The 17552-nt window shown below is 38.3% G+C and overlaps 3 protein-coding genes across 4 annotated transcripts; 2 read left to right on the forward strand and 1 right to left on the reverse strand.

Moving 5' to 3' along the window:
- Positions 1-5211: 5211 nt before the first annotated feature.
- Positions 5212-7429, forward strand: LOC117613873. Its single transcript, XM_034342479.1, has 3 exons — positions 5212-5967; positions 6344-6533; positions 6993-7429. The coding sequence occupies exons 1-3, from the start codon at positions 5429-5431 to the stop codon at positions 7200-7202; spliced, it is 939 nt and encodes a 312-aa protein (XP_034198370.1). The 5' UTR covers positions 5212-5428; the 3' UTR covers positions 7203-7429.
- Positions 7430-7971: 542 nt separating this feature from the next.
- Positions 7972-9900, forward strand: LOC117614600 (pentatricopeptide repeat-containing protein At1g26900, mitochondrial). The gene has a single exon (XM_034343468.1). The coding sequence runs from the start codon at positions 8028-8030 to the stop codon at positions 9795-9797; it is 1770 nt and encodes a 589-aa protein (XP_034199359.1). The 5' UTR covers positions 7972-8027; the 3' UTR covers positions 9798-9900.
- Positions 9901-10088: 188 nt separating this feature from the next.
- On the reverse strand, positions 10089-17088 carry LOC117613921 (PH, RCC1 and FYVE domains-containing protein 1-like). Of its 2 annotated transcripts, XM_034342536.1 has the most exons (9): positions 16271-17088; positions 15891-15977; positions 15727-15816; positions 15398-15478; positions 14998-15162; positions 12792-14885; positions 11756-11902; positions 10589-10878; positions 10089-10446 (listed from the first exon to the last, which is right to left on the reverse strand). In XM_034342536.1, exons 1-9 carry the CDS (start codon positions 16316-16318, stop codon positions 10353-10355), a joined length of 3096 nt encoding a protein of 1031 aa, XP_034198427.1. In that variant the 5' UTR covers positions 16319-17088; the 3' UTR covers positions 10089-10352. The 2 variants fall into 2 exon arrangements, 1 of the variants encoding a protein (XP_034198427.1); XR_004583807.1 differs by lacking the exons at positions 10089-10446; positions 10589-10878 and adding an exon at positions 12145-12240 and having other exon boundaries at positions 11797-11902; positions 16271-17079.
- Between the last annotated feature and the right edge of the window lie 464 nt (positions 17089-17552).

Raw genomic sequence — 17552 nt, forward strand, 5'->3', positions numbered from 1 at the left:
CTTAGTACCACGACCAAGAATCTCCTTAGTGTGAATATCTGAAGCAAACAAAAACTCGGGTAAATGAGTACACAACAATTCAATTGTTCAGTAAGCTGACTAACTGACAACAATTTAGTGGATAAAGATGGAACAAGTAAAGTATTAGACAGTGTGAGAGAGGATGAGAGTGCAACAGTGCCAGCCCCTGTCACAGTATAAGTAACACCATTGGCATTTGCAATACAGGTTCGTCGAGGTTGTGTAGTATTCAGAAAATCATCAGGATCAAACGTCATATGATCAGTTGCACCGGAATCAATTATCCAGCTCTTGGAATCAATCTTATCGAAAGTATGGAATCCATAACCAGTACCATTACTGGTCATATTGCATTGTCCTCGATCTATAAGAGTAGCCCACCAATTGGGGTAGCCATGCGATTTAAAACAAGTCTCACAAGTGTGTCTCGGATCACCACAATATGCGCAATCTGGTCCATGTATCGGGGTCGTTAGTCTAGAAGTCATAATCTATGCAGCGGAAGATGCATAGGATACAGGTTGAGTAGGAATTGGGATCGGAATCTGAGCCTGAGTCGGGGCCAGAGTCGGAGTCGAAATCGGGATCAGGGTCTGAATCAGAGACAAATTCGGGGTTGGGGTCATCATCGAAGTGGGGGTCGGGGTCGTCTTCGGAGTCGGGGTCGGGGTCATCGTCGTCATAGTCGGAGTCGGGGTCGGGGTCGTCAAAAGAGGATCCTGATTCTGGATCGGGTTCGGGGTCAAAGTCTGCATCTGTAGGAGCGGAGCCATCTGGGCACTCAACTCAACGATGGTTGGTGGAGAATGAGAGAAGGAGTCGGTGGTGCTACCTCCATGAGGGTTGAAAAAATCATCAACCCCATAGTAGCGGCGGGGGGTTGAAACTAGAGTCAACAATTCCAAGATCGCCGCTCTGATACCATGCTAAAATATAAAAACTATGAGAGAATATTTGTTTGTGGGAATTTTCTGTGTATTCTTCTCCTTGTAGGAGGTCATATTTATAATACAACGAAACCTGAATGAGCAAGTAAATAATAAATTCCTAAATCTATTTGCAGTAGGAAATCAGGAATTAAAGTAAATCAATTACAATTATAAAAGGAATTCTTGGTGTGTAAGGAAAGTAAGTCAATATCCACAAGTCACGCCAACAAATTATTTACATTCAGAGTCTGATAATCTCATAGTGGAGTTTTCATGGGAACTCAAAAATTGTCCAATAATCGTAAATTTATTTGGATGGAGGGATGTCAAATCTATAGATGATATTGTATGGTAAAATTGCATATATAGACTATTACAATTCATGTATGCCAACATTTGAACAAGAAATAAATGATGCAAATAAATAGATTTCAAATGACTCATTACATATAGTTATTTTAAATGCAGTTCTTGTTAGCATTAATGTCAAATCCAAATCATTTCATTGAAATTCCTCATCTAAATGGAGTCTCAAACGGTTTTCAACCTCGTTTGATCAAAACATAAGAATTTGGGAATTGAATTAGAGATGCCCTAACAGATAATGCATAGTTTGAGAAATGTCCAAAATATAAAATATTATTAAAGATGTCATCAGACAATAAGATTGGAAGTATAGAGAATAAGATGCATAGATTGAGAAAAGTCCAACAATGACATGGCTCAATTAGGCCTACGCTCGTTGTTTAGATGCTGAGATTAAGAACAAAGTAATAAAGACAAAAAGAGATCGACGTGGGTGGATAGATAGATAGATGGATGGATAGGTAGATTATTTTGAAAATGACATGTGGGTGTGGCTGCTTCTGTCATAGAAATTAGGGTACGTATAGTTCTAGAACGAGTAGAAGAAAAGAAAGAAAGAAGATTTGATTTGATTTCTTTTATTAGCCCATTATTTACTCAAATCCAGTTTGAAAAACTGACACCATTTTTATTAGTGCGCCTCAGGAAAATGGAATGGACCCGGTTTAGAAGAGTAGACTTGACGACAATTTGCAAGCATCGTGCCGTACCCGTTATCTTCCAACAGCGTCACCACTTGGCGGCATGACTTGAACACTTCAAATTTTATTCCAAAGTCTTTGAACAAATGACCCGTTTGTTCCAATTTTGAATTTTAGAACCGCATGTTGGATTACGTTTTTCATACATTAGTTTTGTTCTCAAAATTTTCTTCAGGTGTCTTATGATTCACGTGAGAAATATAAACACGAAAGATTTATAAAGTCATTATGTTGAAGTCTTATTCTAATATTGTGTTGCGTGAATGTCCTTAAATGCATTTCTTACGAAGGTAAGCGACTAATATAATTTCCTTGACTTGCTTATTAACGTTTTTTTGTTGGATTTTGACTACTTTATATTTTTATTGATTTAAACGATTCAAATAATAATTTGAGTGTAAATGATGAACCATGCTTGCATAATTCTATTCATAGTCAACCTTTTACAAAATGATGAATTATTAGTCGTGGGATGAACTGAGACTGCTCCACTCCACAGACAATTTGTGGCAGCCCAATCGTACGGCCGCCGGGCCAATTAAAGCATACTTGCGTTTACATCTACGCATAATGAAAGCTCTATAACAATCAGAGACTCAATCTTTGCTCTCAATAGTATATGCCGGCCACTTGGTCAAAATAAAGGCTGTCCAGCTAACTTAATTAGCAACACAAAGTAACTTTTTTTTTTTCTTGTTTTATTATTTTTCAAACATAATGGAATCCAGTAAGTTTTTATTTTTTTAGTATCGAAGAAAAAATATTAATCATGTAGATCACGAGCTCACGAAAAAGCATAAAAAAATATAATGAATAAAACGAGGCACCACAACGCTAGTGTCTAGTCAAAAAGAACCATCAACATATTATTCCATTTCATAGTTTTCGTTTATATTACGATAAAGTCGTACACCATTGTTTAGGTCTTAAAAAAAGAAATTTGTACCAAAGTAAGCATCATTGTATTGTATGCACAATAATGTATGATAAAGATGGGGATGATGGGTGAAGCATGCCATTATCACACAAAATTAATGAATAAACAAGGACACACAAATATAATACCAATTATACAAGTCATTGATTGAGCAGTGGTTGGCTGAGGGTTTATTTGGAACAGATACTTAATCTCCCCCCACACAAATATAAGTGGAGAGAACCATTACCAAAGTACGTGTACGACTTTGTTAATTAAATTTAAAGATACGACTAAATAGAGAGCTGAGTTGAGGTGTGGGACCCATCGATGTGGGATGTGGTAGGAAGCTTCCTCAGACATGCATTTGTTTTTTTTCTTAAATTTTAATGTAAGCGATGCTCTGAATTATTCCAATAGAAAAATTCAAATTTAGAAGTAAAAAAGACGGACTCATTGTTTTGATATGTAATGTCGAAATGCCGTTGCCCCCACCACTTTTTTAATTTCTTCCTTGCGTTAGACTCAACTCACCACCTTAATTATTTCCAACTTGCAGTTTGATGGCGATCAACCCCATTTTCCAGTCTATTTCTCACTCTTGAATTTCCACTTTTAAAAAAATCTTAATAAGTTGCGAACAATACCAATCAAATCCACAATTTCTTCTTTGGGGCGAGGTGTTTCCACATCTTCAATAACAATGCTTGTATTGTCAACATCGTTAATCTACACCAATAATCAAATTTGATTTTTATTTGAATATGTATTCTAAATTCAATATCCTAGCAAGCAACCACATATAGGCGTATTAAGCTAACTAATAAAGAGAACTGTTATTTGTCAATCGGATCTACCCAGTGAAAAACGGCTTTAATTTGTAGATTAGTGATTTCATGATCGAAATCTCCCCCCCCCAATCCCCCCCCCTTTTTGTTTTTAGATTATTACTTGTACTCAAAAAAGAAAAAAAAAAGAGAAGTGTTATTTCTATTTTACAAAAGTCATTATTTTGCATCAATTCTGAAAAAGTCCCTATTGATATTATTAATTTGCTCCATGGCCATGCATGCGTGTCTATAATGATGTCTTATCTCTTAAACGTTGGATTAGACTAACTAATTTGATTTAACGACTTACCAATTTGATCCAACGATTAAGAGATAGGGCCTCACTTAAGGGTCATATATAAAGCCATCACTATAGAATTCTTGATGCTCTAAAGTCCTATACATATGCAATATTCATAACCATAAGGCTATCTCCAACCATGCTGAGGCTAAACTCAAATTTCTACCATTCAAAATGCAACTATTCATGCTTTTTCACGGCTCAAATTTTTTTTTTTCCTCCAATATTGCAGACTCATTATTAAATTGTTTAAGAATGATTACCCCTTAAATTTTTGTTGTCGTTAATTTTTCTTGACATTATTTTTGTTTCAACATGCATGATTTAATTTTCTAAACATTTTAATCTAAAAATATTGAAATTCCGTAAAAATAACTTTTTTTTTCAATTAAAATTAAAATGAGAATACCATTTGTAGAGTTTGAGAATGGGATCTCATTTAGATAAATTAAAAATATTATTTTAACCATTTGATTTTAATTTCGACCATTGGATCTTCTTTTTCTCTTTAAAATCAAGTTGAAAAAAACATGGGCCGTTTATATCTATTTGAGAAAGCTTGAAAAATCACAAAAAGATGGTTCCCATTGCTTGACATGTGGCCAACTTTTAAAGGCTCCAAAAGATTAGATAAATAATTTTTTTTTTGAAAAAAAACAAGAAGATGCATAATTGGTTTTCAAGGGGAGCCGTTGGATTCCAACGTCCTTTTTATGTGAGCCTTCCACGCGTCTAGGAAGTTGGCTTTGTCCTGCCATTCCTTCACGTGTTGCGCAAGTTGGCTTCAACTTTGGGCCCATAGAAATTCTTCCTGGATTGAAAAGTTGGGCCAAATTCCGTCCAACATTTCAATCTGACCCAAATTACCACCCCTCCCCATACATAATTGAAGAAGAATTTTAAGGCTATAATATTAAAATTTGGATTTGGCCGTCATGGTTGAAAATGGTCTAACAACATATAAAATTCAGAAGCCAGTGGCCCATCCCGACTTACGTAAGGTTTGTAGTTTGAGGGGCACGGGGGCCCACCAGCCATGAGTTATTTGTTGGAGCGAAACAAATGAAAATGAAAAATGAAATACAAGTAGTCATCAAAAGACCTCATATTTCACAGGCTAATTGTGAAAAAATAATTGGATGGGTGGGTGTCTAGGGATTAGCCTTGCGTTTCCATAGAATTCCTCAAAATTGAATTTGATATGGCCCAATACGAAGAATTCAAGTCCATTGAGCATTTTGGGCTCTCCTTCCGCCTGTGTGGTCTTCTTCGTCTCTGTGTCTCTGCTTCTCTCACAACAATACAAGGGTTTAAGCTTTCATTTCTTCAATTTTTGCTGATTTTCTTCACTGGCTCCAAAAGCTATGCAGGCCCTTAAACGCACAGCAACAAAGACCGAGTTCCAGAGACTCTCGTCCACAATCACCAAAACCCATTTCATATCCAGCACCAATTTCAGACCCTTCTCCTCCAACTCAAAGAAAGGCGACGACGACTGGAACGACGCCTGGGAGACCGCCTGGCTTCCGCCCGACCTCTCGGGAAGTAGTAGCAGAGCTCCATGGGAGACCGACGTCAATTTCTCGTCTTCAGAGTCGAGCGTAGTGCTTCCGTCAGACGCAGACCTGGAGACCAAGGCGTTCGTAGAGGATATGAATGAGAATTGGAACGAGAGAAGAAAACCCAAAGAGGAAAATCCGCAGAAGCAACAGCAGCAGAGTGAGAATGGGTCGTCGCTTTATAGCTTGGATAGTATTAAGAAGGACTATAGGGTCAAGAAACAGAGGATCCATGCTGGCCTTTGGATGAAGGAGATTGAGAAGCAAGAGGAGGCTAAGTTGGCCGACTCGAATTCTTTCGGTGGCGGGGACGATATCGAGCGATTGCTCGATAGCTGCTCCGAGTATGCTCTCCTTCTGTTTTCTTTTTTATTTTCTCATTTTTTACTCTGTTTTGTATGCAGTTTGTGTATTCATTTTTAATGTGTTTAGTTTGTGGATTGGGTTTTGGTTCTTGTATTTGATATGAATACCCTGTGGGTTCTGTGTCAAATTTGAGATGTTTCACTTGCACACGTACCCAGTGTCCAGTAGTTATTTCATTTGTTATGATTTAATGCTTTGAGTCTGATTGATTGTTTTCCAAGTCATGATTTTTTTCTTGATGTTACTGGATTAAATCTGCATTCTTTACTATCTGCATGTGTTAATGTTCATAGAAAAAGTTTTGAAGGCTGCTTGTTAATTTACTTGCTGGGTCTACTATCGGGATACTTGCAGCATTTTTGATTCTGCCAACAACGATTTGGAAAACTCTAAAGTCCCAAGTGCTTCCGACTTCAAAAACAAACCGGATGGTTGGGAAACGACATCCAAGGCTAAGGATGGAAACGTATGGGAGATGACCCAGAGAGAAGAAGATATTCTTCTCCAAGAGTTTGAGCGTCGAATTGCGTACAATAAATTTCAGGTGTGTAAATACACCCAAACAGACTTGTATTTTCCTTCTTCCTTTATACAGTATGTTCCGAGTGTAAGCATAATATAAATGAAGAGCACAACTCGTAAGATTAATCCCAAGTTTCAGATTGTCAGTATAAATCTATATCAAATCTTAGACAAGGGTGTACAAGTGTTGCACATGGCTGTGGTGCATCAGACTTGGTAAAAGTGAACTTTTGAAATTTGACTCTTATGTATGGTATGATGCTACAGTGTCTCTCAGTATTTCTGGTTGTGAATTCAACCCCTTGTTGCCTGGTAAAGAAAGACTGTATATTCTGCATAATGGCACCACACCTACAGTTTTTCTGCCGAAAAGAGTTTGAATGTACTCTTTCATTACATGTATCTTAATCTTATTACCAACTTCTTCCTCTCTTACCTGTCTTTCCTTTCTTACTATTGGTTATCTGACATTGGCACGCAGATTGCTAGTTTTATCAAGACTCACATATTTAGCCGGAGGAGACCAATTGATGGGTGGAAATACATGATAGAGGAGCTAGGGCCAAATGCAAGGAAAGGGAAGGGTTCTGTTACAAGATTACCGAGTCTATCCGATGCATCAACCCAACCCTTTAAGGAGGAAAACAGTGCAATGAGCGGCAGCAGCATTATGCCCTTTAAGGAGAGGTAGTTTGCTTTTGGACTATGTTCATATATTCCCTTGTGCTTGGAGATTTCGGAGATTGGGCAGTAATGACCTTCCGTTGTTTAGAGATATCAGCCTTGAAAGTATTCATAGCTACCGTATAAATTCTTGCAATTTTGATCTCTGGCTTTCTCAATGTATGATCATAGCATCTTGTAGGCAACTGAAAGTGCAATTAATTTAAGTGAAAGAATGTGTGCATTTCCTTCAAACCTGCAGTTCCAACTTCTGAATGGCATATTATCTTATAAGCCTTCAATATGGTTTCGTAGTCACTCACCAATGACCAAAGGCTTCCATTCCATGATAACCCTTTGTATATTTGCTTGCGAAAAAGAACTTATGGTGCATCAGATCTGTCACGTTGACTTGTTACCACATGAACTTTTAGTTTAATGGTCCCAAAACAGGTGAAAAGAAGAGAGAGAGGAATCTCATTTTTGATGGCCTATCTTATTCATTAAGAATTGCATCACTTTTTGGGAGAGCAGTCATTACGCTCCATCTTCAATCCAAATCGAAACTCAAAATTAAAAACAAGATAAAGTGTGCAAAATGTCCGTCTTCGTGTCAATATTATGGATCATATATAGATAATATTTCGGCACATTTCTTTTTATGGCATGTTACATAAACAGACTTGATTTATTAGTTAGTTTAAGTAAAAAAGTACTTGATTTATTTTTTAGTTGGGGTTCAAGGCCTCTATGCAATTTGGTCTCCACTTTGACCCAATATATAGTGCCTAATTTCCTGGCCCCAGTTCGAAACAATTCAAACGCTCCCGCTGGTGCCTGCGCCGCATGGCTGATGACATTGTTAGCCAAGTCCTCACGTCTGGGGCATAGACTCGAGCTTTGGCCCAAACACCACTCTGTGTTCCTCGACGATCTGAAGGTCATTTCTCTATTAGAATCTTGCAAACAAACCTCAGAAATCTCTCAAATCCATGGCTCTATGGTCAGGACTGGTCTCGACTGCGTTCCTTTCACATTGAGCAAGCTTCTTGTCTCTTCCATTCATGACATTCAATATGCGGCCTCCATTTTCAACCACATACAAAACCCAAATCTCTTCATGTTCAATACCATGGTCAGAGGCTATTCCATCAGTGATGATCCAACGCATGCTTTTCGTGTTTTCAATAACTTGAGGGCTCAAAATATCACGCTAGACCAATTCTCTTTCATCACGACGCTCAAAGCTTGCGCTCGTGAATTGGCCATTGGGACTGGTCAAGGGATTCATGGGATTGTTGTGAGGTCTGGGCATGGGATGTTTGTCAATGTAAAGAATACCCTTTTGCATTTTTACTGTATTTCCAGGAAAATGGAAGATGCACATAAGTTGTTTGATGAGTTTCCTCAAGGAAATGACTTGATTTCATGGAATACTTTGATGGGTGGTTATCTTCATGTGTCTCAGCCTCAAGTGATTGTAGATTTGTTCAAGCAAATGTGTAGGAGCGGTTTTGAAGCTAGTGTTACCACCGTTTTGAACCTTTTGTCTGCCATTGGTGATTTAGGAAGTTACCTTGGAGGAGAGTCTCTTCATGGGTACTGTATCAAGATTGGCTTTTGTTCGGATTTACACGTGCTTACTGCTTTGATTGATATGTATGCAAAGAATGGGCAAATTGATTTAGGACGTCAAATTTTCGATGGAGTTGCTGTGAAGGATGTTGTATTATGGAATTGTTTGGTGGATAAGTATGCAAAATGTGGCCTGGTACAAGATGCAGTAGCTTTGTTGCGGTTGATGAAACTTGAAAGAATGAAACCCAATTCATCTACACTGGCAGGACTGCTTTCGGCTTGTGCTGCTTCTGGGTCTGTAAGTGTAGGGAGTTGCATTAAGGATTATGTGGAAGAAGAGAACTTGGTTTTGGATGCGGTTCTTGGAACAGCTCTGGTTGATATGTATGCTAAATGTGGGTTTCTGGAGAAGGCACTTGACATCTTTGAAAGCATGGAAAGCAAAGATGTGAAATCATGGACAGCCATGATTTCGGGTTACGGTGTTCATGGGCAGGCAGGCAATGCCATAAGGCTGTTTTATAGAATGGAAGAGGAGGGGTGCCAACCTAATGAAGTCACTTTCTTGGCAGTGTTAAGTGCTTGCAGCCATGGAGGGCTGGTGACAGAGGGAGTTAGATGTTTTGAGATAATGGTTTGCAAGTATGGATTTGTGCCAAAAGTTGAACACTACGGTTGTATGGTAGATCTTTTGGGTCGTGCAGGATTGCTGGAGGAAGCACATACACTAATTGAAAGCTTGCCCATCAAGAGTGACGCTACGGCATGGCGTGCATTGCTTTCAGCTTGCAGGGTTTATGGGTACGTAGCTCTTGGGGAAACTGTAAAGAGAGTGTTAATACAACTTAATGATGATCATCCCACCAATTCAATGCTATTATCAAGTACTTATGCGATTGCTGGAAGGTTGCCAGATCATACCAGAACACAGGACAGGGAGGATGAAAAGATGGTGAGAGGAGAGAAATTCAGGCCTGTTCGAAAAGAAGAAAACCTGATAAAGGAAGCTGGACGTAGCACAATTGAGATGGATAGTCAAGGTTGAAAAAATAAAAGTCAGCAAATGACCTGGTATATATTTATATATTGGTTTTCGTTTGTTCGAGAACTGTATTAATAACTTGATGCAACAAACCTTTCAAACAGAAAAAGAGATTTTGATGTAACAATTTTGGTACAAAATTTGAATCATAGTTTCATGGTATCAGCTAGTAAGCTTCTTAACGACTTAGGTTGGGCTCCATTGGATTTAACGTGAGAATTCTGGTTGGTTTCCATCAATTACAGTCGGGAGTACCAGCAAAAACACACATAAAAGGCCTTAAAAAGAAAAACATGAAGAAAAAAAAAAACAGCATTAACTGCAGAATATCTAGATTCCTGAAAACGTCTTTCATCTTATGGATTTATCTTTCCAATTTTTGGAAAACTATCCCCTACAGTTTTTGACATTCTAATACCTCAGTCTACCTGCGAATTCTGACTCCAAATACTTTGATCGAACCCCAGGGAATGATTTAGGGGTAAACAAATTTACACATTCCAGTGGAGAGGAAGAGGATGATGGGATGTTTGCTACTGGAGAGCTGACAGCATATTATTACTCTGCACTTTTTATATTGTGCCGCTCACATAACTTGGCCCCATTTTCAGCCCACCATCTCTCTGCTGCTTCTTCAGTGAAATGTCTCCGACTGTAGAACAACATTTGAATTTTCAGCACACAAGGTTAATCCCACCATATCTCTGCTTAGATAGATGTTAACTTGGTTGTATTTAGATACTTTGAAAAATAATGGTGCGGAAGGGAAAGCGGGGAGGGGGAGAGAGATATACCTGAAGCGAACACGTCTGAGTTCATTACCACCATCTGGCAAGGAGCATAAAGTTATATATACACCAGGCTCATCTTGTAGCACCCGCTCTGCCTTTCCAGTTTGTCCTTTAGTTCCATTAGCTAAGATTCGATCCATTGAATTGCCATTGGACAAGTCTGGAGTAGTTATGTTTGTCAGATGGCTATCTTTGGATAGCTGGTCTGCAAAATTGATTGCATGGCCAGCCATAGAACCTGAATTGCAGCTGCCGATCTGTCCTTCTGGCATTCTTTCAGCCATGTCCTTCAACTGTTTGAGAAGTAAAATCATTCACAACATCGGAAAATAGTTAATAAATAGCATAGCATAGTTGCAACCCCACGCCCCAACAACCAAATAAAAAGAGTGAGGAAAAAATGAAACATGTTGAGACAACATATTTAAAAAATAATCCTGAAGATGGGAATTGGTTTTATAAGTATCACAATTAGAGAATTCACCAGTTGATCTTGACTTTATCATTAATCTTAAGTTTTAAGAACATTTTTCCTGATTGACATCAAGAATCCACTTCGCAGTTAGACAATATATGTAGATTCTCTTACATATATGACACATTAGCATAGAAATGCCTGAATTGGAGACTGGATTGAGAATCTTTCACGTCCATTGCAAGCAATTTATGCCTTTTCATATTCAAATGGGAATGCATCTACAAATTTCTCAATTAAACCCATCAACAATATTTTTCAAGTGAAGCAATAAGTTTAACAACATGTCATCTGCACCACATAAAAACACATGAAATTTTTAAAAGTTTACAACATGATGATGTAGATCAAATGGTGTCTATCCTTAATAAGTTAACTTGCTCTCAGTTTATTCTTTTTAGGATCCATCACATATTGAGTTCGAGTCTGAAAACTCAAGATCTTCACAATATTGAAATGGAAACCCCTTATGGGGAGTAATATACTGCGTCTTTATTAATGTGTAACTAGTTGGACGACTCTGCTTGCTTCAAATTAGGGAAAATATCACATTGATAATATAAAATTGTATGCATGGTACTGGTCAGTCCCAGCCAATTCCATGTGAGGCACTTTGCTCCCAATTGAGTATATAAATCGCAGTTATAGTGCTAAAATCATAAAAAGCAGAATATTGAACAGAGAACATTTCCAACCTGAGCAGTTAGAGACTTAATAACTTCCTTTGCAGATTTGCATTTTTCAGCTTCATCTGCAGCTATTGCAGATACCTCCTTCAATTTCTTTGATGTTCTTTGCAGTTCAGCTTCAAGATATTGGGATTTGGAAGTAAGGTCTTCTACCTACATGGTTTTTTGGATCACTTTCAGCTTTGTGTAGAGCATGCATCACTTCAACCCATTTAAGGTAGAAAAGGGAATGAAAGAAATTAAAACCACTTAATAGTCAATGCAAAAATGAGAAAAGAAAGCCCCTAATTTTCCTATTGATGTAAACTTTAACCCATTGCCTCAGTTCATAATCCATGGTAGCTCCTCTCCCTTAGTAGTTACAAAAGGTCTAAGATTCAAACTCCTGAACTCACCACAAGGAGGTTCTTCTTGCTAGACAGGGAAAAGTACTAATAGTGTCCAAGTGTACTTTTTCTGCTATATTATGTTGACCTCCAAAAATGAACCACCTAGGATGAATTAATAGTTTGAAACTATGTTAAACTCTGTCAATAAAAGAAATAAAGGAGAGGACAAAGTAAGGAGGAAACTTAAATTTTTTTGTTTTGTTGAAGAACTGGTTTATAGAGGACGAAGTAAGGAGATAAAATCTTGTCAGAGTTTATAACTGAAGCAAAAAGCCTCAAGGATTAGGATAAATAATAATTTTGCAAGAAATTGAGATAAGACCTTTTTCTAGAAATACCCATGAATAATGATGTACTGTCAACAGTCTTCGGAGATCAATGATGGTCTACTTTTGGAGTGCTATTCCACACAACAACAAAAAAGAGTGTGTCCGGAAAGGGAAAGGATATAGGCATGAAGTAAAGAATACAAAATACTATTAACTCTTAGAAAATGAACGGGGAAAATTGATGTTAAGAGCATTTAGATCTCAGAAACATATATTAATCTCATGTTATGGCACTGCCTGAGAGTACACATATTTGATTAGGATTTAGCTGTATGGAGGGATTTAGTTGAAATATTAGATTGTAGTCACTAAAACCAGGCTTACCTGTGTCCTTAAGTTTATGATTTCTTGGCTCAAACTTCCATTTATAAGCTTGGAATCCTCAAGAATATCATCAGAAGACCGACGTGGGCTTGACTTTCCTGAAACAGGAGACGTAAACCGAGAAGCCTTTCTGGAAGCAGGAATTGAAGCTGATACAACTTTTTCTGAATCTCCAGTGAGAGAAGTTGATGCTTTTGTCAAATTAAAGCCCCCTAACTGCAACTGTCCATTCAGCATGGGAAAGACACGAGTATCATGCACTTCTGGTTTTCTGTCTTGCTTTGGATACTTGCTTTCACTCTGGTTGGTTGAGCCAAAAGATGAGAGTCTGGAGAGTGTTGCTCGTAACATAGGGACCAGAGTGTCTCTATCTGCCACATCATTGGCTTTATGACGTATATTTCCACTTTTAATTGTAGGATTTCGCAAAGCAGAACTAGTTTCTGCGGCCTTCTTTAGTTTAGCATAACACTCATCACACACCCGATATGGCTTGTTCATATTTGGAGCTAAGGCAGCTTTCAGAGATTTCTTGCTGCTGCATGCTTTGCAGAAGACTAGTCCACAATTGTAACAATTATGACGTTTTCTTCTGAAACCAAAGGGATTATGACAACCAGAGCAAACAGAATGGTCAGCACTAGATGCCCATTTATGAAGACAAATGACCGCTGTAATGTTTGGACCACATGTTACACTCTTTACTTGCTTATCCTTTATACAATCTACAAGGGTAGGTGAATTTCTATGATCATTGTCTCCATGGCCTAGTTGCCCATTTGAACCCCTTCCCCAAGTAAAAACCTCTGTCTTGGAAGTCAAAACTGCAACATGATAAGAACCACAGGCAATATCTTCAACAAAACTATCTGCAATTTTACCCTCAACCAGAGTGGGAACTTTCCCATCAGCTAAAGGACTGCCAAGCTGTCCATAAGCAGCACTTCCCATTGTATATACTTGTCCTGAGGTTGTAAGGGCAACTGTGAGATTATGGCCACATGCTACCTGACAAATATGTTTATCAACCAATGCAGCTACGCATTCAGGAACTAGTCTAGATTCTTGATCACCATGTCCAAGTTGGCCTGTATCTCCATCCCCCCAGGTGTACAGATTTCCAGATGAAGAGTTACTAGAAGTCTCAGGACTAGATAATTCATTTGTTACTTCAACAACTGCAGCAGTGTGCCAAACACCGCAGGCAACCCTTGTTGTTCTTAGCCCTCCCAAAGTTTCCACCTCCCGTGGAGTATTTGTGCTACTATGATCCCCATGGCCCAAGGCACCGAAAGAACCGTCCCCAAAGGTAAATAACTGACCAGCTGATGTCACAGCAGCTGTATGCCATGGTCCGCAAGCGATATAGGATACATGTATACCGTCCATGTGACCACTTACCTTTTTGGGTATCCAATGACTAACTTCACTTCCATGCCCAAGCAGACCAAAATTATGAGTACCATCACCCCATGTATAAAGATCTCCAGAGAGTGTAACAGCACAAGTGTGATATTCCCCGCATGCCACTAATTCAACATTAATGCCACTAAGAGTGTCAACGAGCTTTGGGTGGGAAACATCTGCCTCTACCCCATGCCCAAGCCTGCCTCCTGACTCCTCTCCCCAACTGAAGATTTCCCCTTGCTTGGTGACCAGCACCGCATGTCTGGCGCCACATGCAATTCCATGAACATCTACGACCACTGTTGATTCCAATACCTTAGGCAGAAGAGCATCTGTCCTGAAACCATATGAACAGCCTACTCTATCTACACCACCTCCTAGTACTCCACCGCCAATACCTTCACCCCAAATGAAAACATCTCCTAATGCATCAAAATCATCTTGACAAGAACCTTGACTTGACGAGCTTACAGCACTAGATAAACTAACTCGAAAACCTTCAGCTGCAGCAGAACTTCGACCATTTGAATTATCTACAGATGCAGGTGATAATGAGGAATTAGAAACTGATTCAATTTGAGTGGCACTCTTGGGGGTTGCAGTATATGTAATTATGTCAGCAAATGCCTTTCCTAATCTACTCTGTGGGATATTCTCCAAAGGCACTCCCTCAGTATCTCCTACATCCTGTAAGGTTTGCAGAATACCAAGAAATACTGTAAATGCTTGGTACATAAAAAAAATATGTTTATTTTTTTTTCTAAAAAGAAAGAATAAAAGATAAGTCACCGATACATACAAATGGTGTGACTGATGGAGAACTTCGTCGAGTACGAGTATGGGGACTATCTAGTGATGTGCTGTCCAATCTTGACTCACTTCTCCAGTTTCGGTAGTTACCTCGACTGATTAGTGCTTTAAGACCAACAAACCAAACTTCAGCTTCATCCTTGTCTTTACATATCTGTACAATAGGGTGGTAATGTATTAAATACAATTCGAAGTTTAAAATTTCAAGAAGCTCACAATACTAACAAATATGACTTCCGATGTTATTATTAATTTTTTTTTTCCTAGAATACATTTCTTAGGTTTTGATCTGCCTTGTACATGCAGTTGCAAGAATGAATCTTGAGCATGCTGGCTGTGAAAAGTTAAAGTTGCTTTATCTTGAAAATATATCCAGCAAATATACTCACCAAGTCCAAGGACCTATCGTTGTATAGGAGTGAAAATGATTGATACTCCTTTTCAGGCCGTGGATACCGCTGAAATATTGCCTGGAAGAAAAAAGCCACACTAGTACTTATCAATATTTTTGGAAAGTATGCAAACAAAGGATACAACAATTCAGTAAGGGAAAAATAAATTAGGATCAAGGTAATTGGTGTCACCATGAAAGAAAAAAATCTAAAAGCTTTTTTCAAAAGCAGGCATAAGCATTTAAGAACATTTTGACGGTTCAATAATATAGGTCAGCTTTGCGTTGAGATTTTTCTTGCAAAAGAGAATGAAAATGCAAACTTACTGTACGCTGGCCAGGAATAATTGTTGAAACATGACTGAGTTTAAGGTGTTTTTCTTCTTTGCCAGAGTACCATATCAATAAAGACTCATCCTGAAACAAAACCAAAATTATCAGAGTCAACAGAACAGAAATGAAAGAAGGCTACATATGACACGGCAACTTACATTAGAAAGCCGGAATGGGCAGAACTTTGGCTTCCCTCTGCGCCCATATTTTAACAAAGTTGCACCTTTCTTAAGTGCTGTTATGGCCTGTAAATAGAATGAAAATATGGAAGGGGTTTAATAATACAAGAGCACAAACTGCACTAAGGAGGCTAAATGCTTCATGGTTCAATAGATCATGTAGGCAAAAATAATCGTGATCATTCACTTGAATGTCTGCATACATAACTCTAGACATATACTCAATCAATTGCATGCATCATGTAATCAGTTCAAACCTCAAGTGAACAAAATGTTCAACTGACCAGGACCCAGCAGTCTCACAAGAACCGTTAAATTCATGAAAATAGTTTATGAAAAGAAATGGAAGCGGAGTAAACCTGCTCGATATCCCTCTCGACAGGACCGCTTCTCTGAGGACTAGCCATTCAAGTTGAAATATCAGGTTTTGCCCAGAAGTACAAGACCCAACACCCATTTGAACACCACCACCACCTAATATTTTCAATACCATAACCCAATTCCCAACTTCTCCCCATCAAATCAACAAAAAGAAAAAATTACTCTGTTTTTGAGCCACAAGAAAATTGATTTACTCCACCTCTAACCCATTATAATCACAAATTGGGAACAGCCCTCAAGAACAACCTTGCAGCTCAAGAAACTCAACCCCAAAGCCTCAGAATTTCACAATGCTGCAAAACCAAACCCCAAAATGCCACACAGGAAGGCTCCACTAATCAGCACTCAGCTCTGAAACAGCTCAAACGACTTCCTCAGAAATCAAAGAAACCCTAGAATTCACATACGCGGTCGAATTCCTCCGGGACCTTTGGATTTTCGCATTGTCCGACACCAAAAAGACACATTCTAAAGCCGAAGGAGCACAGAAACGAAGATTGAGTTTACCTACATTGCGAGAAAGTTGCAGAAATTCGCCGAATGTGAGCCATATTCCAAAAATCTGAGGTCGTTCAGTTCTAAGAAGAAAAGGGGAGAGAGAGAGAGACAGAGAGAGAGACAGAGAGAAGATTTGAAAAAAGAAAAGAAAAATGAGAGAACTAAGCACTTGGTGATGTCGGTGAGGTCGTCGTCAATGTCATATTCCCCAGAGCTTTGGGGATTGTTGGTGTTTGTTAACTAACGTGCGCACCTCTCTCTCTCTCTCTCTTTTCTTTCTTTCTTTCTTTCAAGCTTTAACTGTTTGTTTTGTCTCTCCTGATTGCCAAATCAATTTGGTGTCGCTTCATGCCACGTCACCAACTGAAATCTCCGGGATGGGGATGGTTTGCTTTTGTCTTTATTTGTGCCAATAAGCATGTGTTATTTGTTGACCAAAACAAAAGCTTGTCTTAATTAATTAATTAATTTGGTTTGCTTTTGATTTCTTTGTTGAATTATGTCCCCTAAAACTATGATAAAAAAGGATTATGTCCCCAATACTTTGAGAAGGAAAAAAAGTTTATGTCTCCTAATATGCTTTCTAATTTTTGTTGTTTGTTGAAAATAATCATATTCTTAAGAAATAATATTTTAACAATATAATATTTTGGGAATATTTGAGCTTAAATGCTAAATGAAACATTTGTTCCAATTTAAAAACTAATTTTTATTTTATTTTTATGTTTAAGGTTTATTACAAAATGAAAATTCAAAGTAATT

This window comes from Prunus dulcis, chromosome 1, assembly GCF_902201215.1.
Source record: "Prunus dulcis chromosome 1, ALMONDv2, whole genome shotgun sequence".
In the NCBI taxonomy this organism is placed as follows: Eukaryota; Viridiplantae; Streptophyta; class Magnoliopsida; order Rosales; family Rosaceae; genus Prunus; species Prunus dulcis.

Excerpts from the sequence above, each read along its gene's own strand:
- LOC117614600 (XM_034343468.1), top strand. The coding sequence starts at position 8,028 with ATGACATTGTTAGCCAAGTCCTCACGTCTGGGGCATAGACTCGAGCTT.
- LOC117613921 (XM_034342536.1), bottom strand. The coding sequence starts at position 16,318 with ATGGCTAGTCCTCAGAGAAGCGGTCCTGTCGAGAGGGATATCGAGCAG. Across the intron at positions 11,903-12,791 it reads TCATAAACTTAAGGACACAG|GTAGAAGACCTTACTTCCAA; the intron begins GTAAGCCTGGTT and ends AAAACCATGTAG. Across the intron at positions 10,447-10,588 it reads CTCAGACGTGTTCGCTTCAG|TCGGAGACATTTCACTGAAG; the intron begins GTATATCTCTCT and ends GTTGTTCTACAG.
- LOC117613873 (XM_034342479.1), top strand. The coding sequence starts at position 5,429 with ATGCAGGCCCTTAAACGCACAGCAACAAAGACCGAGTTCCAGAGACTC. Across the intron at positions 5,968-6,343 it reads TTGCTCGATAGCTGCTCCGA|CATTTTTGATTCTGCCAACA; the intron begins GTATGCTCTCCT and ends GGATACTTGCAG. Across the intron at positions 6,534-6,992 it reads TTGCGTACAATAAATTTCAG|ATTGCTAGTTTTATCAAGAC; the intron begins GTGTGTAAATAC and ends ATTGGCACGCAG.